General features: G+C 45.8%; 1 protein-coding gene across 1 annotated transcript; it reads right to left on the bottom strand.

Moving 5' to 3' along the window:
• Nucleotides 1-13,200: 13,200 nt before the first annotated feature.
• On the bottom strand, nucleotides 13,201-23,405 carry LOC143817634 (uncharacterized). Its single transcript, XM_077299126.1, has 6 exons — nucleotides 23,102-23,405; nucleotides 21,639-21,697; nucleotides 14,697-14,832; nucleotides 14,469-14,613; nucleotides 13,838-14,382; nucleotides 13,201-13,205 (listed from the first exon to the last, which is right to left on the bottom strand). The coding sequence occupies exons 1-6, from the start codon at nucleotides 23,403-23,405 to the stop codon at nucleotides 13,201-13,203; spliced, it is 1,194 nt and encodes a 397-aa protein (XP_077155241.1).
• Between the last annotated feature and the right edge of the window lie 1,014 nt (nucleotides 23,406-24,419).

A 24,419-nucleotide genomic window follows, 5' to 3' on the forward strand; every position in this document is an offset into this window, starting at 1 on the left:
TGTGCAGAGCCTCCTTCACTGCCAGGATACACTGAGCTGCTTTGTAAAGCACTAGCAGCACTTCTCTCAGTTGGACTGGAGAAGATGATGGAATTCACCAGTGTGTCTTGTTACTCCCGCATTTTACGATCCCGGTTCAAAGGTGTGATGAAGCTTCGTACGTTGTCCCGGTAGCGAGGATCGAGGAGGGTGTACACCCAATAATCAGCCATGTTGAGAATGTGGGCGATGCGCCAGTCGTTTCTCAGGCACTGCAGCATGTAATCAACCATGTGCTGCAGACTGCCAACTGGCCAAGAAATGCTGTCCCCTGCTTGAGGCGTGAGCTCTGTCCTCTCTTCATCACCCCACCCTCGCTGTACACACTGACTACTGGACAATTGTGTAACTCCCTCCCTGGATGGATGTCTTCCTCCTCCATTGACTCCTCCTCATCCTCCTCACAAAGTGTCCCCTGCCTACGCGTTTGTGAGGAACCACGTGGCGCTGACTGTCCAGAAGCTGATGGAAATGGTGAGTCCTCATCCTTCACCTCTTCCACAACATCATCCCTTAGCGCTTGCAGTGTTTGCTGAAGCAGGCAGATAAGGGGGACAGTCATGCTGACTAGTGCATCATCTGCACTTGCCATCCGCGTAGAATAATCGAAGGGATGCAAAACCTGGCAGACATCCTTAATAGTGGCCCACTCTGTGGTTGTGAAGTCTGAACGGCGCGGAGTGCGACTTCTTTGCGCCTGATGCAGCTGGTACTCCATTACTGCTTGCTGCTGCTCACACAACTGCTCCAACATATGTAACGTGGAATTCCACCTAGTAGGTAGGTCACATATGATGCGATGTTCCAGAAGGCGGAATTGGCGCTGCAGAGCTGCAATGCGCGATCTTGCTTTGCTGGAACGCTGCAAGTGAGCACACTCTAGGCGGACCTTGTGCAGCAGTGCATCAAGATCCGGATAGTCCCTCAAAAAAATCTGCACGACCAAGTTGAGCACATGTGCCAGACATGGGATGTGAGTGAGGTTTCCGAGGCCCAGAGCTGCCACCAGATTTCGGCCATTGTCACACACTACCATGCCTGGCTGAAGATTCGCTGCCACAAACCACACATCACTCTCCTGCTTGATGGCATTCCAGAGCTCCTGCGCTGTGTGGCTTCGATTCCCCAAAGAAATTAATTTCAAGACGGCCTGTTGACATTTGGCCACGGCTGTGCTCATGTCGGTCGTAACAGGTAAACGTTCACAGGTCCATGTGGAGATGGACTGTGACTGCTCCTGCAGCGATGATTCTGAGGAACTTGTGTATGAGGAGGAGTCAATGCGTACAGACTGGATTCCTGCAATCCTTGGAGTGGGCAGGACACATTCTGCGCCACTCGCACGATCTGTACCCGGCTCAACAACATTAACCCAATGGGCAGTGAGGGAAAGGTATCGCCCCTGTCCATGGTGACTGGTCCACGCATCGGTGGTGAGGTGGACCTTGCTACTGACGGCGTTCAGTAGCGCGTGTTTTATGTGTCCCTCCACATGCTTGTGCAGGGCAGGGATGGCTTGCCTGCTGAAATAAAAGCGGCTGGGCACATTGTACTGTGGGACTGCCAATGACATCAAGTCACGGAAGCTGTCGGTCTCCACCAGCCTGAATGACAGCATTTCCAGTGACAGAAGTTTGGCAATGCCTGCAGTCAGAGCCTGTGCTCGTGGGTGGTTTGTCGAGAAAGGCCGCCTTTTCTCCCATGCCTGTACTACCGATGGCTGTAGACTGGGCTGGGAGTGTGAGGATGACTGGGAACGTGGTGCTGCGGGTGGAATTACAGTGGGTCTCTGGACAATAGTGCCAGAGGTTCTTCCATGGTGATCCTGGGAGGAAGCCAAACCAGCTGTGTGTGAGCTGGAGGAAGAGGCAACACGAGCTGAAGAGGTGGTAGCTGCCGCTGTTGGTTGGCCTAGCTCTTCAGTGTGTTTTTGTAACTCCGCTGCGTGCCTGGTCCAAACATGTTTCCACATATTTGAGGTACTGAGGCTGCTGACATTTCTCCCTCTTTTGATTTTCTGATGACACACCTTGCATTTGACAAAGCAAATGTCATCTGCAACTGTGTCAAAAAAGGCCCAGGCACTGCAAGTCTTGGGAGCGCCCTTTTTGGTTGTTGGAAGAGACATGTTCCTAACGGGTGCCGAAGTGGAGGCTACAGGCTCCGCAGTCTTCCCCCTCCCTCTCCCTCTTTGGCCCGTTCGGGGAATCTCTTCCTCAGAGCTGCTCCCACCACCTTCCTGTCCCTCACGCCACGATGGGTCAAGGACCTCATCATCTACACTACCCTCTGCCACCAACTGCTCCTCCTGGGTAGTCTCGGCAGCACAGCACGCACCAGAAAGTGGCACCTGAGTGTCATCAGCGGATGCGTACTGTGGTGTGGTGACCGGAGGCACTGGCCCACCCGCCTCTTCAGAATCAGAGAGAAAAAGCTGTTGGGCATCACTGCACACTGCCTCTTCTTCCATTTCTCCAATGCTGCTTGGCTGCCCCCCTGTTTCCAAGCCAAGAGATTCAGAGAACAGAAGTAGAGACGGCTCCTGTCCTGGGCTCTCTGACTGCTTGGGCAATTTGGCAGTTGGTGAAGAGACAGATGGGTGCTCTCCAGTGCTCTGTGCCTGAGAGGATGTGGCACTAATTGAAGTCGATGCGTTAGCTGCCATCCATCCGACAACGGCTTCATTTTGGTCTTCACGCAGCAGCGGTGTTCGGCGCTCTCCGACAAAGCTGCGCATGAAGGACTGTTCCCTGCTGAAACTGGGTGATGATGAGTCACCGGTGCCCGCAGCAGGCACAGAATCCCCACGTCCTCTCCCTGCTCCGCGCCCACGCCCACGTGCCTTACTCCCTGCCTTCTTCATCTTGGTTGACTGATAAAGACAAGCAGAAAAGTACTAACGGCTTAGTGTGCTTATTCCTGAACAGCTCCTAACAGGTATAAGAAACACTAATTTTCTAAAGTGTGGACTAGACTTTAATATGACCTAATGTGGCCTACACAACTGTAAAGTGGTGTGTTTGGTGAACTTTATTATTTTTTTATTTTTTGGGGGCTGAAATGACTACAGGGCGAGCTGCACTCACACGGAGACCGTGCAGACAGCTGTAAACGGCGCTGCAAGGCCCAAAAAACCTCCTCTACGTTATCCTATGTAGTGTTTTTCAACAATTTAGCTGGATACGGGTGGAAAGCCACTAATAGGAAGTATTTGAAAAAATGTGCAGCGGGCTGCACTATTTGCAAAAAAGGACAATGTATTTTACGGTATGAGGCAGTGATGCACCCTGAGCTGGATACAACCGGCTGATGGTCCCAATCTTGACTTTTCCAAATTGACTAGCCAACCCAAGTCCTGTAAGGAAGATATTACATGATTTAGGCGACTCCTACACTTAAAAAAAATGAATTTCCCACTACCAGGAAGTCATCCAAGTAGGGTATAATTAACGTATCGTGTTCTCTGACATAGGCCATTACTTCCGCAATGACCTTAGTAAACACCCTCGGCGCCATAGATAGACCAAATAGCATTGCAGTAAACTGAAAGTGTCTGACCTGTTCGTTTAAGCGCACCGCCATTCTGAGGAATTGTTCATGATCCTGGTGAATGGGCAGATGGTAATACGCATCCTTTAAATCCAGGACTGTCATATAACATCTGGGAAAAAGAAGTTTAGTCGCCGTTTTAATAGATTCCATCTTAAAAGCATGATATTGTAGATGTTTGTTCAATTTCCGTAAATTTATGATTGTTCGAAAGGATCCATCTGGTTTGAAGATTAAAAATAAAGGGAAATAGAACCCTTTCCCCTGCTGATGTTTTGGAACCTCTACTATAACTTTCTTCCGTCTTAACATCTGAACCTTTTTTTCAAGGGCCTTTTGTTGGTCTAAGGAATCAGGGGTAGTCAAGATATAAAAATCAGAAGGTTTTTCCCGAAATTCTAATTTTAACCCCGATTTAATTATACCCAGAACCCAATTGCGCGACGATATTTTGGCCCCCGAACCTTTCTTCTTCTGGTCTGTTGGTTCCCAGTCTCGGTTCTGGTAAGGTCTTCGGTATTGGAAGCATCTCCTGAAAGTATTCCTAAAGGTAGGATTAAAAACTTTAGGAAAACCCTTTTTCCTATCCTCAGCTTTGGCTAGGATGTCATCCAATACCGGGCCAAACAGGTACTCACCCCTACACGGAATTGTACACAGTTTAGCTCTCGACCTGGGCATCCCCCTTCCAGGTCTTAAGCCATAGGTCACGCGAGCAGCGTTTGAGAGACCTGCTGATCCGGCTGCTAATTTTAGAGAATCCACAGATGCATACGCTAAATACGCCACCGCTTCCCGTATTTGCGATAGGGAGTTCAGCATCTTGTCTCTGGGCACCTTGGATTTCAGCTGTTCCTCCAGCTGGGTTACCCAAACCATGACGGATCTAGCCATACAAGTACTAGAGATCGCCGGTTTGAATGCACCAGCAGATGATTCCCACACCTTCTTCAAAAACATGTCCGCTTTCCTATCTGACGGATCTTTCAGAAGGCCTACATCCTCCAGCGGCAAGGCACCGGCCTTAGATGTAGAAGCCACCGCTGCGTCCACTTTTGGGACTTTCATCCACTCTGTCAGATCACTATCGCCAAAGGGATACCTTCTTTTTGCTGATGATGGCAGGAAACCTTTGTCCTGTTTATCCCATTCCCGTTTTATAAGGGTCTTAACTGTATCCACTACCAGGAATGTCTTACGACTCTTCTGGCACAAGCCTGCAAACATTATGTCTTGTGCAGATCTTGGTTCCTTGTTCTCTGCAACACCCATGGTTGCTCGGACTCCTTTTACTAACATATCCATGTTATCAACCAAAAAACATGGCCTTCCCTCTTCCTCTGAGGAGGATGGTGATAAGGAGCGGGAACATTCACCTTCTTGCAGGGACGGACTAGATCCCGGAGATATGTCCCTGCTCGACCTTTCATGGCAGCTGCCTCTAAGGGAATAGCTTATTTCTTCCCTGATGACCGCTCTAAGGTCTGATGATCGAAGGGGAGCTTCCTGTTCTAAGTCCTGACAGATGCACGCCTGGCAAAGCCTTTTAGTATAACTGTCAGGCATTGGAGTCATGCATAAAGCACATTGCTTGTGCTTAGATTTAGATGATTTTTTCCCCTAAAACAAAGCACAAAGTAACGGACCATATCAGCACCAGGTGTATTGTTAACACTCACCATAAGGCTGAATCTGTGGATACCGGTTCTGGAGGAGAAGGATCCACATGTGACGATGAGGCGCTCGCACGCTGCTGCCCCCGTACCACGCTGCTGCTGCCTCTTGAGCGGCTACCGCTCTTGCTGCGCTGCTTCGGTCCCTCTCCCTGAGGGTGCTCGGCGTCCCCTACTGAGGACATTGCTGCACGTTCCATTCCACAGCCGCCGCTCTTTTCATAACGCTGCAGCGCTCTCCCCCGGCTTACCCCGGAAGTGTAAGAACTACTTCCGGGTTCACCAGCGCCGGTGAGAATGCTGAACCCTGTGCCCAACAGCGGACCAGGACGGCACTGCCTGACACCTGGGATGCGCTCCGCATGGCCAGACGAGGGGGGGTCTGCACGCAGGACACCCCCGACGCTGCTTCCGGGCCCCCGATTCTGCCGTTCCTTAAAGATACCGCGCAGAGGCATGGTGGACTCGGGTGAGTTCTCCTGCAGGCTCCCGCCGTCCGGACAGGAACCCAAACTGGAGTGGTGAGGGGGACCGCCCCTTTAAATACTGTAGGTTCCTGTCCGGATGGAGGGCGGATCCCCCCTCTCGTAGGGGTGCTGTCGTGGCGATAGGAAAAACCTCCTCTACGTTATCCTATGTGGTATTTTTCCACAATTTAGCTGGATACGGGTGGAAAGCCACTAATAGGAAGTATTTGAAAAAATGTGCAGCGGGCTGCACTATTTGCAAAAAATGACAATGGAATGGATAGAACAGTATGAGACAGTGAACCACCCTGAGCTGAATACAACCGGCTATGGCTGCACACAGTCTAGAGAGTGGGCTGCACTCACACACACAGAGACCTTGCAGATCACTGTGAAAACAGTGTTGCAAGGCAAAAGCAAGGTGAACACACAGCGGTTGCTAAATTAGCCTGGGAAAAGCACAAAGTTGCAAATCGCTATCTCAGTCAGAACACAGCGTCCTATGCCTAACTAAATTCACAGCAGAGTGAGCCAGAAAGGGCGGCAGCGTTTTTTTATAGTGCATCATGACATCATTTCAGCAGCCAATCACAGCCTTGCCAGTAGTTACATGCCCACCATGCTGAACAGGATGTGCCCACACTTGGAATCATTCCTCATTGGCTGAATTTGTGCTGTTTGAATTCTGGGAACTTCTGATTCCGGTATCCGATATGCGGTAAGTATCGGATCTCAGTATCGGAATTCCGATACTTGCGGTATCGGAACGCTCAACACTACTCCTAAGTAGAGATGAGCGAATATTTCAATGTTCGGTTCGGATTACGATTCCAAAATTGTAATATTCGCTGATTAGTTCGTTGAATATTCACAGAACATAACCAAACGCCTTTCAGCTCAATGGGAGGCAAAAACAAGTGCATACACAACAACTTATAATGGCCCCAAATGCTGCCAAAACACATAAAATTAGAGGCAGACACCAGGAAAGTGGCCTCAGTTTATGAACAGTACTATTTGTAGCATGGCACTGCAGCAATCAGAAATGCATGAGGTATCGGGGTCTGGGCCAGCATTTACAGCTTTCAATAACTACACCAAAGAAAAAGCACTAAGCGAAAAAGTAATAAAATATATAAATTTTATTATAACACCAATAAAATCAATCAAATAAATACCATATATAACCAAGGGGAACCAAAAAATACAGAAAAACCACAAGGTATGGCTGGAAAGAGTGGTAACAGTCAATATGGAGTAACCTTCACAATATCAGCATCATCATAATGACAGCAAAGTAATCACATATTCAAAGGACTTATATATAAAACATTAATAATACACCTGATACCACAACCGTCAATGACAATGAACCCAAAGCCAGTGCATATATATGATAAAATAATAGTTTATATAAAAATAAAGTGCAAAGTACCAGCTAGGAATAAGTATAAGTATCAACAAATGGTAACATTTTTAAGGGTTCAGAATCATTGTAAGCTGAAGCATCAGAGGATATAAGAACAGCATTAGAAAAAAGCAAGTAAAGGGAACATATTTACCCAGTATAGACCACCAGCCAGGGACCCACGACACCCAACGCACGTTTCGCTCAGGAAAGCTTCGTCCAGGAACTGGAAAGGAGGCCCTTTTATGGTTGTCATTGGCCAATGACAGAGAGGCACATTGACTCTCTGATACTATACCCCAAAAAAGACCTTTATGAGATATGCAAACCACAGACGCATTGTCCAAAACTTCTAATATATACATAAAGATAGATAAATGATAAATTAAACATCTTAATAAAACACTAATGTCGCTAATCAGGCAATCACTTCCGGGGTATCTCCATTTGTTTCCTGCTCCTGTGAGTCCGTGTACTGCTGTAGTCATAGTGATGGAGCTCCAGTCACGTGAGCGGGAAAGACCCGCCTCGGAACACTTTGCCATGGAGATGAGTCACTCCACGTAACGGAAAGTGGGAAGAACGTCCTTATCCATCATATAGATCCAGAATGTTAGCACAAGCTCCAGACAGAATAGCACACGGGATACAAGTGACACACATCCTCCATGGAATCCCAGAAACATGCAAGTTCGAGTCCAACAGGTACGTCCTGCAGAAAACATAATGAGAGATTATACTAAAACAATTTTTTAATTATTAAATCCTACAAAAAAACTAATCATTAATGACGATATATACTATGTGCAATGTGAAAAAATATAACGATGAATGAAAAAAGAATAAAGTATGAAAAAATGCAAAATATGAGTGAAAGACACAACTTATAAAGGCAACGTATGCCAACCCTGTACACAATAATAAATAACAAGTGAATATGAAGATGCACGACAATAGATGCAAACAATTGAAATGTAAAGTGAAAAAATAAAAATGAGGTGATGAAAATGTGAAAACACCAAAACGTCTATCAAACGTGTCCGTCATTGCATGGAGACAGAATAAAGCACACCGTCCCCACGCCATAGCGGGCACGCATTGGCCATAACTATAACACAAATTTATCAAAAACACCAATCGAAACGAACTTAGAAATGCGAAATTTAAAGGATCACTACGACTACCAAAACATCACAGAGGAAAAGGACGTTTAAAAAAAAAAATAAATAAAAAAAATTACCCATAATATAAACCCAAAATAATGGCCCAAGCAACAGGCTGTATAGCACACGGAGCAAAGACGACCAATATCCTCCATGGAGTCCCAGGAGCATGCAAGTTCAAGTCCAACAGGTACATCCGGCAGAAAGCATGATTAGCGAACACGCTAAAAAGAATTATATTAAATCCTACCAAAAACTAATCATTTTACAACAAAATACGTGACACAAAACAATATGATGATAGAAGTGAGAAAAACAACTTAGAAGAAATAATGAAAAAAATATAGTGAATAAAATTAAATTATGCCAACATATGGCACAATAATGAGTGAACAAGTAAATATCACAAAACATGACACAGTTACTAAAATTAACAATATGTATCTAACAGCATAACGTAACCAAATTATAAATATACCAATGCGTCTGTGCAATATGCAACATCTTTATGATGATATTGGTAAAGTCATCTCAAGATCGAAAATAAGGGGAAAGTAAAAGAACAACAATCACAAATGAGCCTCTGCAAAAAAGAAAAAGAAAAGTGTAAAGAACCAAAATTGATAAAAAATGCACGTTACCCACAAACAAAAGACTAACAAAATAACCAAAAACATATTGTTAAATGCACAACCACATGCATACAACAAATACACAACAGACATAAATCAAAATAATAATTAAAATGTATGCATGTATACACATAAGCTAATACCAGCCTAACCGTCAACTCGAAAAAAGGCAAGAACAGGACCCCCACCAGAAAAACTATCCACCAGGGACCAGCACAGGAGCTGATATAAATGCACATATGCCCCAACTATGCTAGATCCCAACTAGACTATTATATAGGTAGGAAGGGGACAAAGCTGTTATGGTCATTCAGACCATGAGGAGTAATTGTATTAAGTTTGAAAATCCACAATGATTCCCTTTGTGCGAGGATCCTTTTCCAATTACCCCCCCGTTTACCAGGGAACACCCTATCGATGCCTCTGACCATGAATTTAGATGAATCACATCCATGGGCCACCCTGAAGTGGCGTGGGATTGTCTTCAGAGTGGAAATGTCTTCCACCTCCCTAGCGGCTTCAATGTCAAGAATGTGTTCACGAACACGCCGCCGCAATTCTCTTGATGTCATACCGATATAGATAAGGTTACACGGGCATGTACCATAGTAAATAACCCCTTTAGTGGTACAACTGATGCAATGTGTGATGACATATTTTTTCTGGTTAGAGGAATCCACAAAATCCTTGACTGTCAAGACATTTCTACATGCCACACATTTACCACAAATGGTGCACCCCCAAGTGGGGCCCCTTGAGTTAAAGAGGTATTTATCATGCTCCTTGGTATAGTGACTATGAACCAATTTGTCTCGGAGATTACTGGCTCTTCAGAATGTAACAGATGGAGCAGTATCGATAATTTTGGCAATGGTATTATCTAGACTCAGAACATGCCAATGTTTAGGGTATGTGCACACGTCAGGATTTTGTGCAGAATTTGTGCAGAATTTTCCTGAGATTTTCCTGAGGAAAATCTGGCACCACTCCCAGGAAATCCTTGTGCGTTTTTTGTGCGTTTTTGGTGCGTTTTTTGTGCGTTTTTTAATGCGTTTTTTTGTGCGTTTTTTGTGCGTTTTTTAGAACACATAAAGTTGGTTTAAAAAAAAAAACTCCCATGAGGTCATTTCCTGGTCCAACCCCTCTTCTCCATTTTGCTTCCTTGTTGGATTCAACATGCCGCACCATCGTCTTACTCCACAACAGAACCGGCTACTGTTGCATACGGCACTGCTTTTGCTGCACCACCACAGCGAGCAGGTAGGATAATGTCATTAGATGTGAACACTTTGCGTATTAGGCTGGTTTCACACTGTGTACAGCAGCCCGTTCAACACATACGTTTACGGGCTGCTGTAACGCAAGTGCTGACTTTGGCACATCGCTAGCGCCGATAGAGCATCTGCTAGCTCTATCAGCGCTAGCAGTGACAGACACGGCAACGCTGCAGTCCGAGTCTCGGGGTCCGACCGTCACTCAAATGACGGCACATGGCTTGCGATGCGTCCGACATAGGAGTCAATGACGGCGCTAGCAGACTACGTTTCATTGCGTTACGCAGCGGTGTAACGAAATCCGGCTAACGGACTGGGGGAACGCAATGTTAACCCAGCCTTAGGCTGCGGAGATGCCGAGTTTGTGACGCTGCGGATTGGCAGCAGTTTTCCATGCGTGTTGTACAGTTCCATTTTTATAATACATTCTATATTCTCCCATAGGAGCAATCTCGGAGAAGAAGGAATAGCAGACGTCAGAAAAGGATGTGGGTTCATCCCATTATTCAGGAACGGGAGGAAAAGGGACACTTCCATGTTTTTTACCGGGATTTAAAGAGGTAAGATATAGGGAGAAATGGTGTATTGACAGCTGATTTTATTTCTTACTTTTTATTGCTATATACAACGTACTTTATGTTTAAAATGTGTGTTTAAAATTATTTGATTTTATTTAATCTTTTTTTAATTTTTATTTTCAGGTTTCCAGATAAATTTACTCAGTTTTGCCGGCTTTCCATTGAGGCATTTGATCGTCTTCTAATTCTTCTTGGTCCACACCTCAGTTATGAAGATACGGTCATGCGAAGAGCAATCTCTGCAGAGGAAAGGCTGCTCATCACCTTGCGGTAAGGCCTTGCTGCGAGTGCCCCCCTAAATGCTGACACAATGCTGCCAGTTTCCCTCTTAATGCTGCCGCAATAGTGCGAGTGCCCCCATAATGCTGCGAGTGCCCCCATTATGCTGACACAATGCTGCCAGTTCCCCCATAGTGCAGCCGCAATGCTGCCAGTTTCCCTCTTAATGCTGCCGCAATAGTGCGAGTGCCCCCATAATGCTGCGAGTGCCCCCATTATGCTGCCACAATGCTGCCAGTTCCCCCATAGTGCAGCCGCAATGCTGCCAGTTCTCCCATAGTGCAGCCGCAATGCTGCCAGTTCCCCCATAGTGCTGCCGCAATGCTGCGAGTGCCCCCATTATACTGCCACAATGCTGCCAGTTCCCCCATAGTGCAGCCGCAATGCTGCCAGTTTCCCTCTTAATGCTGCCGCAATAGTGCGAGTGCCCCCATAATGCTGCGAGTGCCCCCATTATGCTGCCACAATGCTGCCAGTTCACCCATAATGCTGCCGTAATGCAGTGAGTGTCCCCATTATGCTGCCACAATGCTGCCAGTTCACCCATAATGCTGCCGTAATGCAGTGAGTGCCCCCATAATGCTGCCGCAATGCTGCCAGTTCCCCCATAGTGCTGCCGCAATGCTGCCAGTTCCCCCATAGTGCTGCCGCAATGCTGCGAGTGCCCCCATTATGCTGCCATAATGCTGCCAGTTCACCCATAATGCTGCCGCAATAGTGCGAGTGCCCCCATAATGCTGCGCGTGCCCCCATTATGCTGCCACAATGCTGCCAGTTCACCCATAATGCTGCCGTAATGCAGTGAGTGCCCCCATTATGCTGCCACAATGCTGCCAGTTCACCCATAATGCTGCCGTAATGCAGTGAGTGCCTCCATAATGCTGCCGCAATGCTGCCAGTTCCCCCATAGTGCTGCCGCAATGCTGCGAGTGCCCCCATTATGCTGCCACAATGCTGCCAGTTCCCCCATAGTGCTGCCGCAATGCTGCGAGTGCCCCCATTATTAGTTATTCTAAAGAATTTTTTTTTTCTCTCATCAGGTTTTTAGCTACAGGAGAGAGCTACACATCCCTGCACCTCCAATTTAGGCTAGGCAAATCCACCATCTCGCAAATTGTACGGTGCACATGTACCGTCATCTGGCAGACGTTGCAGCCCATCGTGATGCCTTGCCCAACCGAGGAGACTTGGCTGCAGGTTGCAGCTGGTTTTCAAACTGTGGCCAATTTCCCCAACTGCGTAGGTGCTGTTGATGGCAAACATGTAAGGGTTCAGCAGCCACCACGATCAGGATCAAGCTTCTTTAATTATAAGAAGTATTTTTCTGTGGTCCTGATGGCGGTGGCTGACGCACATTACAAGTTTGTTGCCATCGACGTCGGTGCTTATGGCAGTTCTGGGGACTCTCGGGTGCTGCAGTCATCACAGATTGGACTTCAAATTCTTCAAGATGGCGGCACGCTCCCAGCCCCAAGACCTTTGCCGGGTTCCACACATCCAGTGCCCTTTGTGATGGTATCGGATGAGGCATTTCCCTTAAAGCCCAACCTGCTGCGCCCATACCCACGAAGAGCACTGGATGATCGGCGTAGGACTTTCAATTACAGGCTGTGCCGTGCACGAAGATATGTGGAATGTACCTTCGGGATCATGTGTAGTCGGTGGAGGATCTTTCACACTGCCATCCAGCTAGATCCGGAGACCGTGGACACTGTGATAAAGGCATGCTGTGTGCTCCACAACTATGCTCGGGAATACAGCACAGAGGTAGTTGAGGAGCCACAGGTGTCAGAATTAGTTGCAGTGGACAACTTTGGTCAAGGAAGGCAATGTAACTCGGGTGTGCGTGTGAGAGAAACCTTCACAGACTACTTCATGAGTCCTGAAGGTGCCGTGCACTGGCAATACTCTTGTGCCGGTGTTGAGCAGCCTGAACTGCAGAGAAGATCGGATGCCTAAACCGAATCAAGGCCCAAGCCTGGACGTCAGCGATAACAGCAGAGAACATATGATGGCCAAACCCATACAAAAAAAGGAACCAGTGTGTATGGCAGAGATGATAACAACAGAGAAAATGCGAGGCCTAATCCCTATCTAGTGAAGACTATTTCCTAGCTACCAAGGACCCTTTTTAATCATCAATCTTAAAGCAAATAATCGTTAATAAATAAAAAAAATATTATTTGAATAATTATCGTTTCCATGTTTGTTTGTTTTTTTATGTTGCTTCATCAGATCACATTATCCGGTCTTCACATTTGGTAATCATTCCAACTCAGAGTAGTATAACAAAACTTTTTTTATTACATTAAAAAATAATTTTATTACATAACAGAAAATGTTGTGAACATTATTAAAGGAAGATACATTAGCTGATGTAATATCCAAAAATCAATAACAATAAATTTTTTTCAATAAACTTAGATTTTTGTGGAAAAACCGTAAATAACTTATTCACATTTGGGCTAGAACTCTCATCACAGTAAAACATAGTCTACACTCCCATCTCTACTCAAAAAGGAGGAGACATCCAATCTCAAAAATTGTGATATTCCGGGTGGTATCCATAACCCGGAAATGAGTCATGTTGGGAGGAGAGACTGGAATTGGGTGTACTGGTACGATGGCCAGTTGCTGTAGGTCCATGTGTATGGCCATAACTGTAGGCCTCTACGTGGTCGGCCCTGTATGTTGCCGCCTGCCCATAACGCTGCGGTGCGGCTGCTGGTGGTGGTGGTGGAGGCACAATGGGGTTATTAAAAATATTAAAAATACCCATCATAATTTGTTGGGCTGGGGGTAGGGTGGATGTCCCATCAATTGCCGTTAACAGACAATTGGCTGCTGTCATGTACATTTGCTGCTTGTCCCGTGGCAGTGTTCTAAGGCGGTCTGCCAAAAGTGACCCAAATTTTTCTTGCTCATCCTGCTTAGCCGAATTGTCTAGCAGATTGAGCGTATGGCTTGTTAAGTTTTCTATTACTTGAGCTTGTTTAGACTTCTTTGGTGCCGCCCTTCTCAAAGCCACGGGACGGGCAGAAGCAGCCCCCATCCCCATGTGCCTCGACACACCACCACCAGAGTTGGCTGCAGCGTCCGAGGAAGTAGAAGCAGTGTTACAGTCCAAAACTTCTCCCGCACGAGGTGCTATGTCACGTTCTCCAAAGGTATCGGTAACCTCTTGTGACCTTCCGGACAAAGACATGTCCCCCGGAGAAGCTTGGCTGCCCATCCTGCATTCTTCTACTTCCTCTCCAATATTGTCCTCCGTGGAGTCACCTAGGTCCGGAGGTGTTTGGGCACACACGTTGCTTTCAGTTCTGCAGACCAAAGAAAAAAAACAATGTTAAAAAAATAATATTTTCAATCATTATGTCAAGCTAAACAATTTTTATATATAAACTACCTCCTCAAACTCCGGCTTCCCAATATAAACTGCAGCTGGTCTGCATATGGCACCCGCTTCCTTGGCGGCGAGCTGCCACTCGGAGTCTTGAGGGACTTCATGAATCGATCTGTCACTGACCGCCACCTCTTCCTCACATCGCCCACTGAAATGAAAGAATTTAAATATAAAATATTACTAATCCCATTTCCTTACTTTTTCCAAAAAATTTAAGAAATCAATACTTACAAATTGTTGTTTGCCACTGTTTAGATAGATTTGGCCACTCAGGAAATAAAGTTGTTACTATCTTGGGCCAGGCATCCCGCTTTGACCCCTTGTAATTCTCATGTGACCGGTCCCAGACCTCCGGGTGTTTTTCAATCTGAAAAATAACAGATTACAAGGGAAAATTTGTATTAAAATTTACAGTGAAAGAACAGAAATATACGGTTATCTACAGTTGCACAAAGACCGTGTGCAAGAAAATACATGTAAGTGAAGGTTTCTTGGGTCGTTACGCACAAAATTTTTCTCCCTGCTACTACGTGGCTGGGCTATATACTACATGGCCTGTGCTATATACTACATGGGCTGTGCTATATAAGTGGCTGGACAATATACTACATGGGATGTGCTATATACGTGGCTTGGCAATATACTACGTGGCCTGTGCTATATACTACATGGGATGTGCTAAATAAGTGGCTGGGCAATATACTACATGGGATGTGCTATATACGTGGCAGGGCAATATACTACGTGGCCTGTGCTATATACTACATGGGATGTGCTAAATAAGTGGCTGGGCAATATACTACATGGGATGTGCTATATACGTGGCTGGGCAATATACTACGTGGCCTGTGCTATATACTACATGGGATGTGCTAAATAAGTGGCTGGGCAATATACTACATGGGATGTGCTATATACGTGGCTGGGCAATATACTACGTGGCCTGTGCTATATACTACATGGGATGTGCTAAATAAGTGGCAGGGCTATATACTACATGGGATGTGCTATATACGTGGCTGGGTGTTGTGAATTTGCTTTTTGCTCCCTCTAGTGGTTACTAGTTTTTTGACTCTGGTTTTTCTGTCATTCCTTTTATCCGCACCTGGGTCGTTAGTTAGGGGTGTTGCTATATAAGCTCCCTGGACCTTCAGTTCTATGCCTGGCAACGTAGTTATCAGAGCTAGTCTGCTGTGCTCTTGTCTACTGATCCTGGTTCCAGTTATATCAGCTAAGTCTGCCTTTTTGCTTTTTGCTATTTGTTTTGGTTTTGTATTTTTGTCCAGCTTGTTCCAAATCTATATCCTGACCTTTGCTGGAAGCTCTAGGGGGCTGGTGTTCTCCCCCCGGACCGTTAGACGGTTCGGGGGTTCTTGAATTTCCAGTGTGGATTTTGATAGGGTTTTTGTTGACCATATAAGTTACCTTTCTTTATTCTGCTATCAGTAAGCGGGCCTCTCTGTGCTAAACCTGATTCATTTCTGTGTTTGTCATTTCCTCTTACCTCACCGTCATTATTTGTGGGGGGCTTCTATCCAGCTTTGGGGTCCCCTTCTCTGGAGGCAAGAAAGGTCTTTGTTTTCCTCTACTAGGGGTAGCTAGATTCTCCGGCTGGCGCGTGTCATCTAGAATCAACGTAGGAATGATCCCCGGCTACTTCTAGTGTTGGCGTTAGGAGTAGATATATGGTCAACCCAGTTACCACTGCCCTATGAGCTGGATTTTTGTATTCTGCAGACTTCCACGTTCCTCTGAGACCCTCGCCATTGGGGTCATAACAGTTTGCCAGGCCAGTATTAAATGTTTAATGCATTGCAGAAGAGGGATTATAAGAAAGAAGATTCTGAGTTTTTTTTTTTTTTTTTCTTTTTCCCCTTTACCTCAGAGTGGCTATGCTTGCTGCAGACATGAATGTCCAGACCTTGATTACAAGTGTGGACCCAGTCAAGGTCCGAGCTATTCTTGATTGGACTCAGCCCTCGTCAGTTAAGAGTCTTCAGAAGTTCTTGGGCTTCGCTAACTTCTACCGTCGTTTTATCGCTAATTTTTCTAGCATTGTGAAACCTTTGACGGATATGACCAAGAAGGGCTCCGATGTAGCTAACTGGGCTCCTGCTGCCGTGGAGGCTTTCCAGGAGTTGAAACGCCGGTTTACTTCGGCGCCTGTTTTGTGCCAGCCTGACGTCTCACTTCCCTTTCAGGTTGAGGTGGATGCTTCGGAGATTGGGGCGGGGGCCGTTTTGTCGCAGAGAGGCCCTGGTTGCTCTGTTATGAAACCTTGTGCCTTTTTCTCTAGGAAGTTTTCGCCTGCCGAGCGAAATTATGATGTGGGCAATCGGGAGTTGTTGGCCATGAAATGGGCATTTGAGGAGTGGCGTCATTGGCTCGAGGGTGCTAAGCATCGTGTGGTGGTCTTGACTGATCACAAAAATCTGATGTATCTCGAGTCTGCTAAATGCCTTAATCCGAGACAGGCCCGCTGGTCATTGTTTTTCTCCCGCTTTGATTTTGTTGTCTCGTATTTACCAGGTTCAAAGAATGTGAAGGCCGATGCTCTTTCTAGGAGCTTTGTGCCTGATGCTCCTGGAGTCGCGGATCCTGTTGGTATTCTTAAAGATGGAGTTATCTTGTCAGCTATTTCTCCGGATCTGCGACGTGTGTTGCAGAGATTTCAGGCTGATAGGCCTGAGTCTTGTCCACCTGACAGACTGTTTGTCCCGGATAAGTGGACCAGCAGAGTCATTTCCGAGGTTCATTCCTCGGTGTTGGCAGGTCACCCGGGAATCTTTGGCACCAGAGATCTGGTGGCCAGGTCCTTTTGGTGGCCTTCCTTGTCAAGGGATGTGCGGTCATTTGTGCAGTCCTGTGGGACTTGTGCTCGAGCTAAGCCTTGCTGTTCTCGTGCCAGCGGTTTGCTCTTGCCCTTGCCTGTCCCGAAGAGACCTTGGACACATATCTCCATGGATTTCATTTCTGATCTTCCGCTATCTCAGGGCATGTCCGTTATCTGGGTGATATGTGATCGCTTCTCCAAGATGGTCCATTTGGTTCCTTTGCCTAAGCTGCCTTCCTCTTCCGATCTGGTTCCTGTGTTTTTCCAGAACGTGGTTCGTTTGCACGGCATCCCTGAGAATATTGTGTCAGACAGAGGATCCCAGTTCGTTTCCAGGTTCTGGCGATCCTTTTGTAGTAGGATGGGCATTGATTTGTCGTTTTCGTCTGCTTTCCATCCTCAGACTAATGGACAGACGGAGCGAACCAATCAGACTTTGGAGGCTTATTTGAGGTGTTTTGTCTCTGCTGATCAGGACGATTGGGTGACATTCTTGCCGTTGGCTGAGTTTGCCCTTAATAATCGGGCTAGTTCCGCCACCTTGGTTTCGCCTTTTTTCTGCAACTCTGGTTTCCATCCTCGCTTTTCTTCGGGTCATGTGGAGCCTTCTGACTGTCCTGGGGTGGATTCTGTGGTGGATAGGTTGCAGCAGATCTGGAATCATGTGGTGGACAACTTGAAGTTGTCACAGGAGAAGGCTCAGCGCTTTGCCAACCGCCGCCGCGGTGTGGGTCCCCGACTACGCGTTGAGGATTTGGTATGGCTTTCTTCCCGCTTTGTTCCTATGAAGGTCTCCTCTCCCAAATTTAAACCTCGTTTTATTGGGCCTTACAAGATATTGGAAATCCTTAATCCTGTATCTTTTCGTCTGGATCTTCCTGTGTCGTTTGCTATTCACAATGTATTTCATAGGTCCTTGTTGCGGCGGTACATTGTGCCTGTAGTTCCTTCTGCTGAGCCTCCTGCTCCGGTGTTGGTTGAGGGCGAGTTGGAGTACGTGGTGGAGAAGATCTTGGATTCTCGCCTCTCCAGGCGGAGGCTTCAGTACCTGGTCAAGTGGAAGGGCTATGGTCAGGAGGATAATTCCTGGGTGGTCGCCTCTGATGTTCATGCGGCCGATTTAGTTCGTGCCTTTCATGCCGCTCGTCCTGATCGCCCTGGTGGTCGTGGTGAGGGTTCGGTGACCCCTCACTAAGGGGGGGGGTACTGTTGTGAATTTGCTTTTTGCTCCCTCTAGTGGTTACTAGTTTTTTGACTCTGGTTTTTCTGTCATTCCTTTTATCCGCACCTGGGTCGTTAGTTAGGGGTGTTGCTATATAAGCTCCCTGGACCTTCAGTTCTATGCCTGGCAACGTAGTTATCAGAGCTAGTCTGCTGTGCTCTTGTCTACTGATCCTGGTTCCAGTTATATCAGCTAAGTCTGCCTTTTTGCTTTTTGCTATTTGTTTTGGTTTTGTATTTTTGTCCAGCTTGTTCCAAATCTATATCCTGACCTTTGCTGGAAGCTCTAGGGGGCTGGTGTTCTCCCCCCGGACCGTTAGACGGTTCGGGGGTTCTTGAATTTCCAGTGTGGATTTTGATAGGGTTTTTGTTGACCATATAAGTTACCTTTCTTTATTCTGCTATCAGTAAGCGGGCCTCTCTGTGCTAAACCTGATTCATTTCTGTGTTTGTCATTTCCTCTTACCTCACCGTCATTATTTGTGGGGGGCTTCTATCCAGCTTTGGGGTCCCCTTCTCTGGAGGCAAGAAAGGTCTTTGTTTTCCTCTACTAGGGGTAGCTAGATTCTCCGGCTGGCGCGTGTCATCTAGAATCAACGTAGGAATGATCCCCGGCTACTTCTAGTGTTGGCGTTAGGAGTAGATATATGGTCAACCCAGTTACCACTGCCCTATGAGCTGGATTTTTGTATTCTGCAGACTTCCACGTTCCTCTGAGACCCTCGCCATTGGGGTCATAACAGCTGGGCAATATACTACGTGGCCTGTGCTATATACTACATGGGATGTGCTAAATAAGTGTCTGGGCAATACACTACATGGGATGTGCTATATACGTGGCTGGGCAATATACTACGTGGCCTGTGCTATATACTACATGGGATGTGCTAAATAAGTGTCTGGGCAATACACTACATGGGATGTGCTATATACGTGGCTGGGCAATATACTACGTGGCCTGTGCTATATACTACATGGGATGTGCTAAATAAGTGGCTGGGCAATATACTACATGGGCTGACCTATATAAGTGGCAGGGATATATAGTACATGGGCAGTGCTATATACTATGTGGCCTGCGCGATATACTATGTGGGCAGGGCGACATACCACGTATATCGGGCCACCATCTAGTGTGTGTGTGTGTGTGTGCGTGTATATATATATATATATATATATATATATATATATATATATATATATTTCACTATTACATACAGCGCTAGATTGCAGAAAGGCCTGTAATTAAATTCCCGGTTTTTTATATCTCCTCTCTTCTCTTATATGGAATAAGGCTATGTTCACACGTGCATTGTGCGCCGCAGCGTCGGCGCCGCAGCGCACAACGCAAACTAAAACGTGGCAAAACGCATGCTAAAATGCTGCGTTTTGCGCCGCATGCGTCCTTTTTGGCCGAAAGTTGGACGCAAAAAAATTTCAACTTGAAGCGTTTCTTGCGTCCAACGCTTGCGACCATGCGGCGCAAAACGCAGCACAACGCATGTCCATGCGCCCCCATGTTAAATATAGGGGCGCATGATGCATGCGGCGCCGCTGTGGTGCCCAACGCTGCGGCGAGGACCGCAAATGTGAACGTAGCCTAACATACAGTAAACCATGTCATTTTTTTGGAGGGGGACATATTTGGGCGCTAAAGCTATTAAAGGGTTAAATCACAGGAAAAAATGGCGTGGGCTCCCGCGCAATTTTCTCCGCCAGAATGGTAAAGCCAGTGACTGAGGGCAGATATTAATAGCCAGGAGAGGGTCCATGGTTATTGGCCCCCCCGTGGCTACAAACATCTGCCCCCAGCCACCCCAGAAAAGGCACATCTGGAAGATGCGCCTATTCTGGCACTTGGCCACTCTCTTCCCACTCCCGTGTAGCGGTGGGATATGGGGTAATGAAGGGTTAATGCCACCTTGCTATTGTAAGGTGACATTAAGCCAGGTTAATAATGGAGAGGCGTCAATTATGACACCTATCCATTGTTAACCCTTGCACATGAAAAGGGTTAATAAAGACAGACAAATGATTTCAAAATTTTAATGAAATAAAGACACCCAGTTTTTGACCACATTTTATTAAACTGGTAATCCAAGGGTAAAAAAAAAAAAAAAAAATTGATTTACAAAGGAACCGGTGCTAATGCACCTGTTCCCTTGTAAACATAACTGCACATGACATATTTCATATCTGCGCAGCCTCAGCGGCTGAACGGAGATGAACAGATAGCATGAGAAAAAATTTCCCACGCTCCAGAGTTCATCTCCGGTCAGCCGGAGAGTCCGCGCAGCCGCAGTGAGTACCGAACGAGTTCACCCGAACAGCGCGAGCTGCCTTCGGGAGAACTCGGTATACAATGAACGGTGTCGCTTTACGATCCCGTTCATTGTATCGGCGGCCGCGGTTTAGAGCAGCCGCATGTTATGCGGCTGCTCTAAACTCAAGATCCTCGTGGGACACTCGTTTAATTGGATGCTGCGGAGGGTAGGTATACATTGTGGTTTGTTTTTTTACTTTTTTTCTGACGAGGGATTCGTGGAATTGGGCGTTTAGGTGAGTACGGGTTTGTTTTTTATTTATTTATTTTAGGTGGCGATCGGCGGGGACAGGTATTTATAATTTATTTCCACAGGTAACCACTGGCCACCAATGAAAATGAATCGAATGGACTATTAAAAAATAGGGACACGACAGGGGGATAATTTAATTTAGTGATTTGTACCACTGGCCACCAATGTAAACACTGGCCACCAATGTAAACACTGGCCACCATTGTTTTTAATAAGGGGACATTTTGTGGGGGAAATTTGGTTACATTTTACTATGAAATTTAGGATGAGGGGGCCACAACAACATTTCGGGGACGTACATAACAGCAGGGACAGTTCGATGGGAAATACTGCTCCCATCGAGCTGAGCCTGCTGCAACGACTTGGAGGGAACAGACAAAGGCCGATGGGTGTAGTCTCATCGGCCGATGTCCGAACACACGCACACACACATATATACACAGACACACACATATATACACAGACACACACACATATATACACAGACACACACATATATACACAGACACACACACATATATACACAGACACACACACTCTTACCACACTTATCATCTGCACCACATCCAGGCTCATACGGTCGTAGCACTCCATGCCGGCAGCTATAAGCAGGAAGACGGGAATGTGGGAGTTTCCGCTTCCTGGATTTTATGGGATATGCATGCATGGCATGATGGGATGGCCATTATGGGATGGACATTGTGTTGTCACTTCCTGTTTTACCGCAAAAATAACGCTAGAAATCCGCATTTTTTTATATGTTTGCGGATTTCTAGCGTTTCAATGCAAGGCTATGTGTGCGGGAAATCAGCGATTCCGCAAAATTAATGAACATGTTGCTTTTTTTGCCGCGAATCGTTTTTTTCGCGGAAAAAAACGCAACGTTTGCACTATTTTTGCGGAATCCATAGAAAAGATTAGGAACTATATGTAAGCGTTTTTTTACGTTTTTATCGCGATTTTATAGCGAAAAAAACGCGAAAAAAACACGAAAAAACCTGAACGTGTGCACATGGCCTCAGCCAAAATCTCATGAACTTCATCACTTCTGGAATGAAAGTCAAGAATACATCTTACCTTAGTATCATTTATAGGTTTTCCCAGTTGTTTGTTTAGTAAAGCAGTCCTGTTACTCCTAAGTGCTCGTCTGTATGCTTGCCGAATATATCAGGGCTGATAGCCATGGTCCAAGAACCGTTGTTGTAGATCTTCCGCTTGCCTTACGAAGTTAGACTCATTTGAGCATATCCTTCAGGCTCTCAAGAATTGACCAGCAGGAATATTTCGGATAAGATGTCTAGGATGCTCTGACGACGCATGTAGAAGAGTATTTGTGGAAGTGGGCTTCCTGTATAGATCTGTCTGCAAATATCCATCTTGGTCCACCTGAATGAGAATGTCCAAAAAGTCAATCTTGATTTTACTTGATTTGTATGTTAGTTTTACATTGATGTTATTTCTATTCAAATCCTCGAAGAATCAGTCCAACTCTGACTGGGATCCATGCCATATCATAAGTACATCGTCAATGTACCGGCCCCAAAAAATGGCCTTTTCTCAAAAAACAGCAGGATCAGTTTGGAAGATGGCCCTCTCCCACAGCCCCAGAAAGAGATTAGCATACGAGGGCGCACAAGACGCCCCCATAGCTGTCCCCCGGAGCTGTAGGTAGAGGGCCTCACCAAACATGAAAAAATTATGGGTGAGTATAAATCTCAAAGCAGTCAGAATAAATGAACACAAATCCTCGTCAAGGTCACTCACATCCAGGTAGAACTTCACTGCATTTAACCCATCCTCATGCTGAATTGAGGTGTATAATGATTCGACATCACAGGTCACCAGATACATATCTGGCTCCAGATTTATGCCGTCAAGTCATCTTAATACATCAGAAGTATCACGGAGGTATGATGGCAGTGTATCCACCAATGGTCTCAAATGATGGTCAATCCACTTGCACAAAGGATCACAGATGTTATTCATACCAGAGACTATCGGCCTACCTGGTGGAGTGACTGAATCCTTATGGATTTTAGGGAGAAGGTAAATGGTTGAAATTGTAGGTTCATCGATCCAAAGTCCCTTTCCTTGTTCCTCAGTTAAAATCCCTTTATCCACCGCCTCTGATAGTAGGATCTGTAATTCCGTTCTGAATTTGGACAGGGGATTAAATGTTAATCTCTGATAACAGTCCGTTTTTAACTGTCTATACATCTCCTTTTCATACATGCAAGATGGCCTTATAACGATATTCCCACCTTTATCTGATGGTTTCACAATTACTTCCTTCATTTGCTCAAGTTCCATCATTGCACATCTTTCCCTATAATTTAGATTGTCCCATTTGATAGTTTTGGGGATTGACTGAATCTCCCGAGTCACCAATTTAATAAATAAATCGACTTCAGGGACAGCAGAAATCTGTGGAAACCTCTTAGATTTTGGTAATAGATTATGTGGGAACTTACATGTGGTAGGGGCCTCGGACTCAGCCGCTAATTCCTCCAAGTCTCTTAGTGTTTCTTTCTCTGCTGCTGATGGAAACAAGCACGTTGGATCTCTCACGTTGGAGAGATTAATTACCTTTGATGCGTTATCCACCTGATTCCCTACATTATTGGTCCTATCAAAACGCTTCTTGCTGTCAAAACATCGATATGGCTCAAATCTTCTTTTTCCATGTCTCAGTGGATATCTACGTAAGTCTTACTGCTGATCAACTATCTGTGCTGAATAAGGGTTTGTCATTTTCTCCAGCATCCAAGTTTAATTGCTTCTCAGTAGTGAAAGACCTGCAGCTGTTTTCTAGAAAATTGATTTATAAAAAGATGTTTTTTGACCATACAACTGATCATTTGTTTCCATCAGCAGAAGAGAAAGAAACACTAAGAGACTTGGAGGAATTAGCGGCTGAGTCCGAGGCCCCTACCACATGAAAGTTCCCACGTAATCTATTACCAAAATCTAAGAGGTTTCCACAGATTTCTGCTGTCCCTGAAGTCGATTTATTTATTAAATTGGTGACTCAGGAGATTCAGTCAATCCCCGAAACTATCAAATGGGACAATCTAAATTATAGGGAAAGATGTGCAATGAAGGAACTTGAGCAAATGAAGGAAGTAATTGTGAAACCATCAGATAAAGGTGGGAATATCGTTATATTGCCATCTTGCATGTATGAAAAGGAGATGTATAGACAGTTAAAAACGGACTGTTATCAGAGATTAACATTTAATCCCCTGTCCAAATTCAGAACGGAATTACAGATCCTACTATCAGAGGCGGTGGATAAAGGGATTTTAACTGAGGAACAAACAAAGG

This window comes from Ranitomeya variabilis, chromosome 3 (genome assembly GCF_051348905.1).
Source record: "Ranitomeya variabilis isolate aRanVar5 chromosome 3, aRanVar5.hap1, whole genome shotgun sequence".
Taxonomy (NCBI): Eukaryota; Metazoa; Chordata; class Amphibia; order Anura; family Dendrobatidae; genus Ranitomeya; species Ranitomeya variabilis.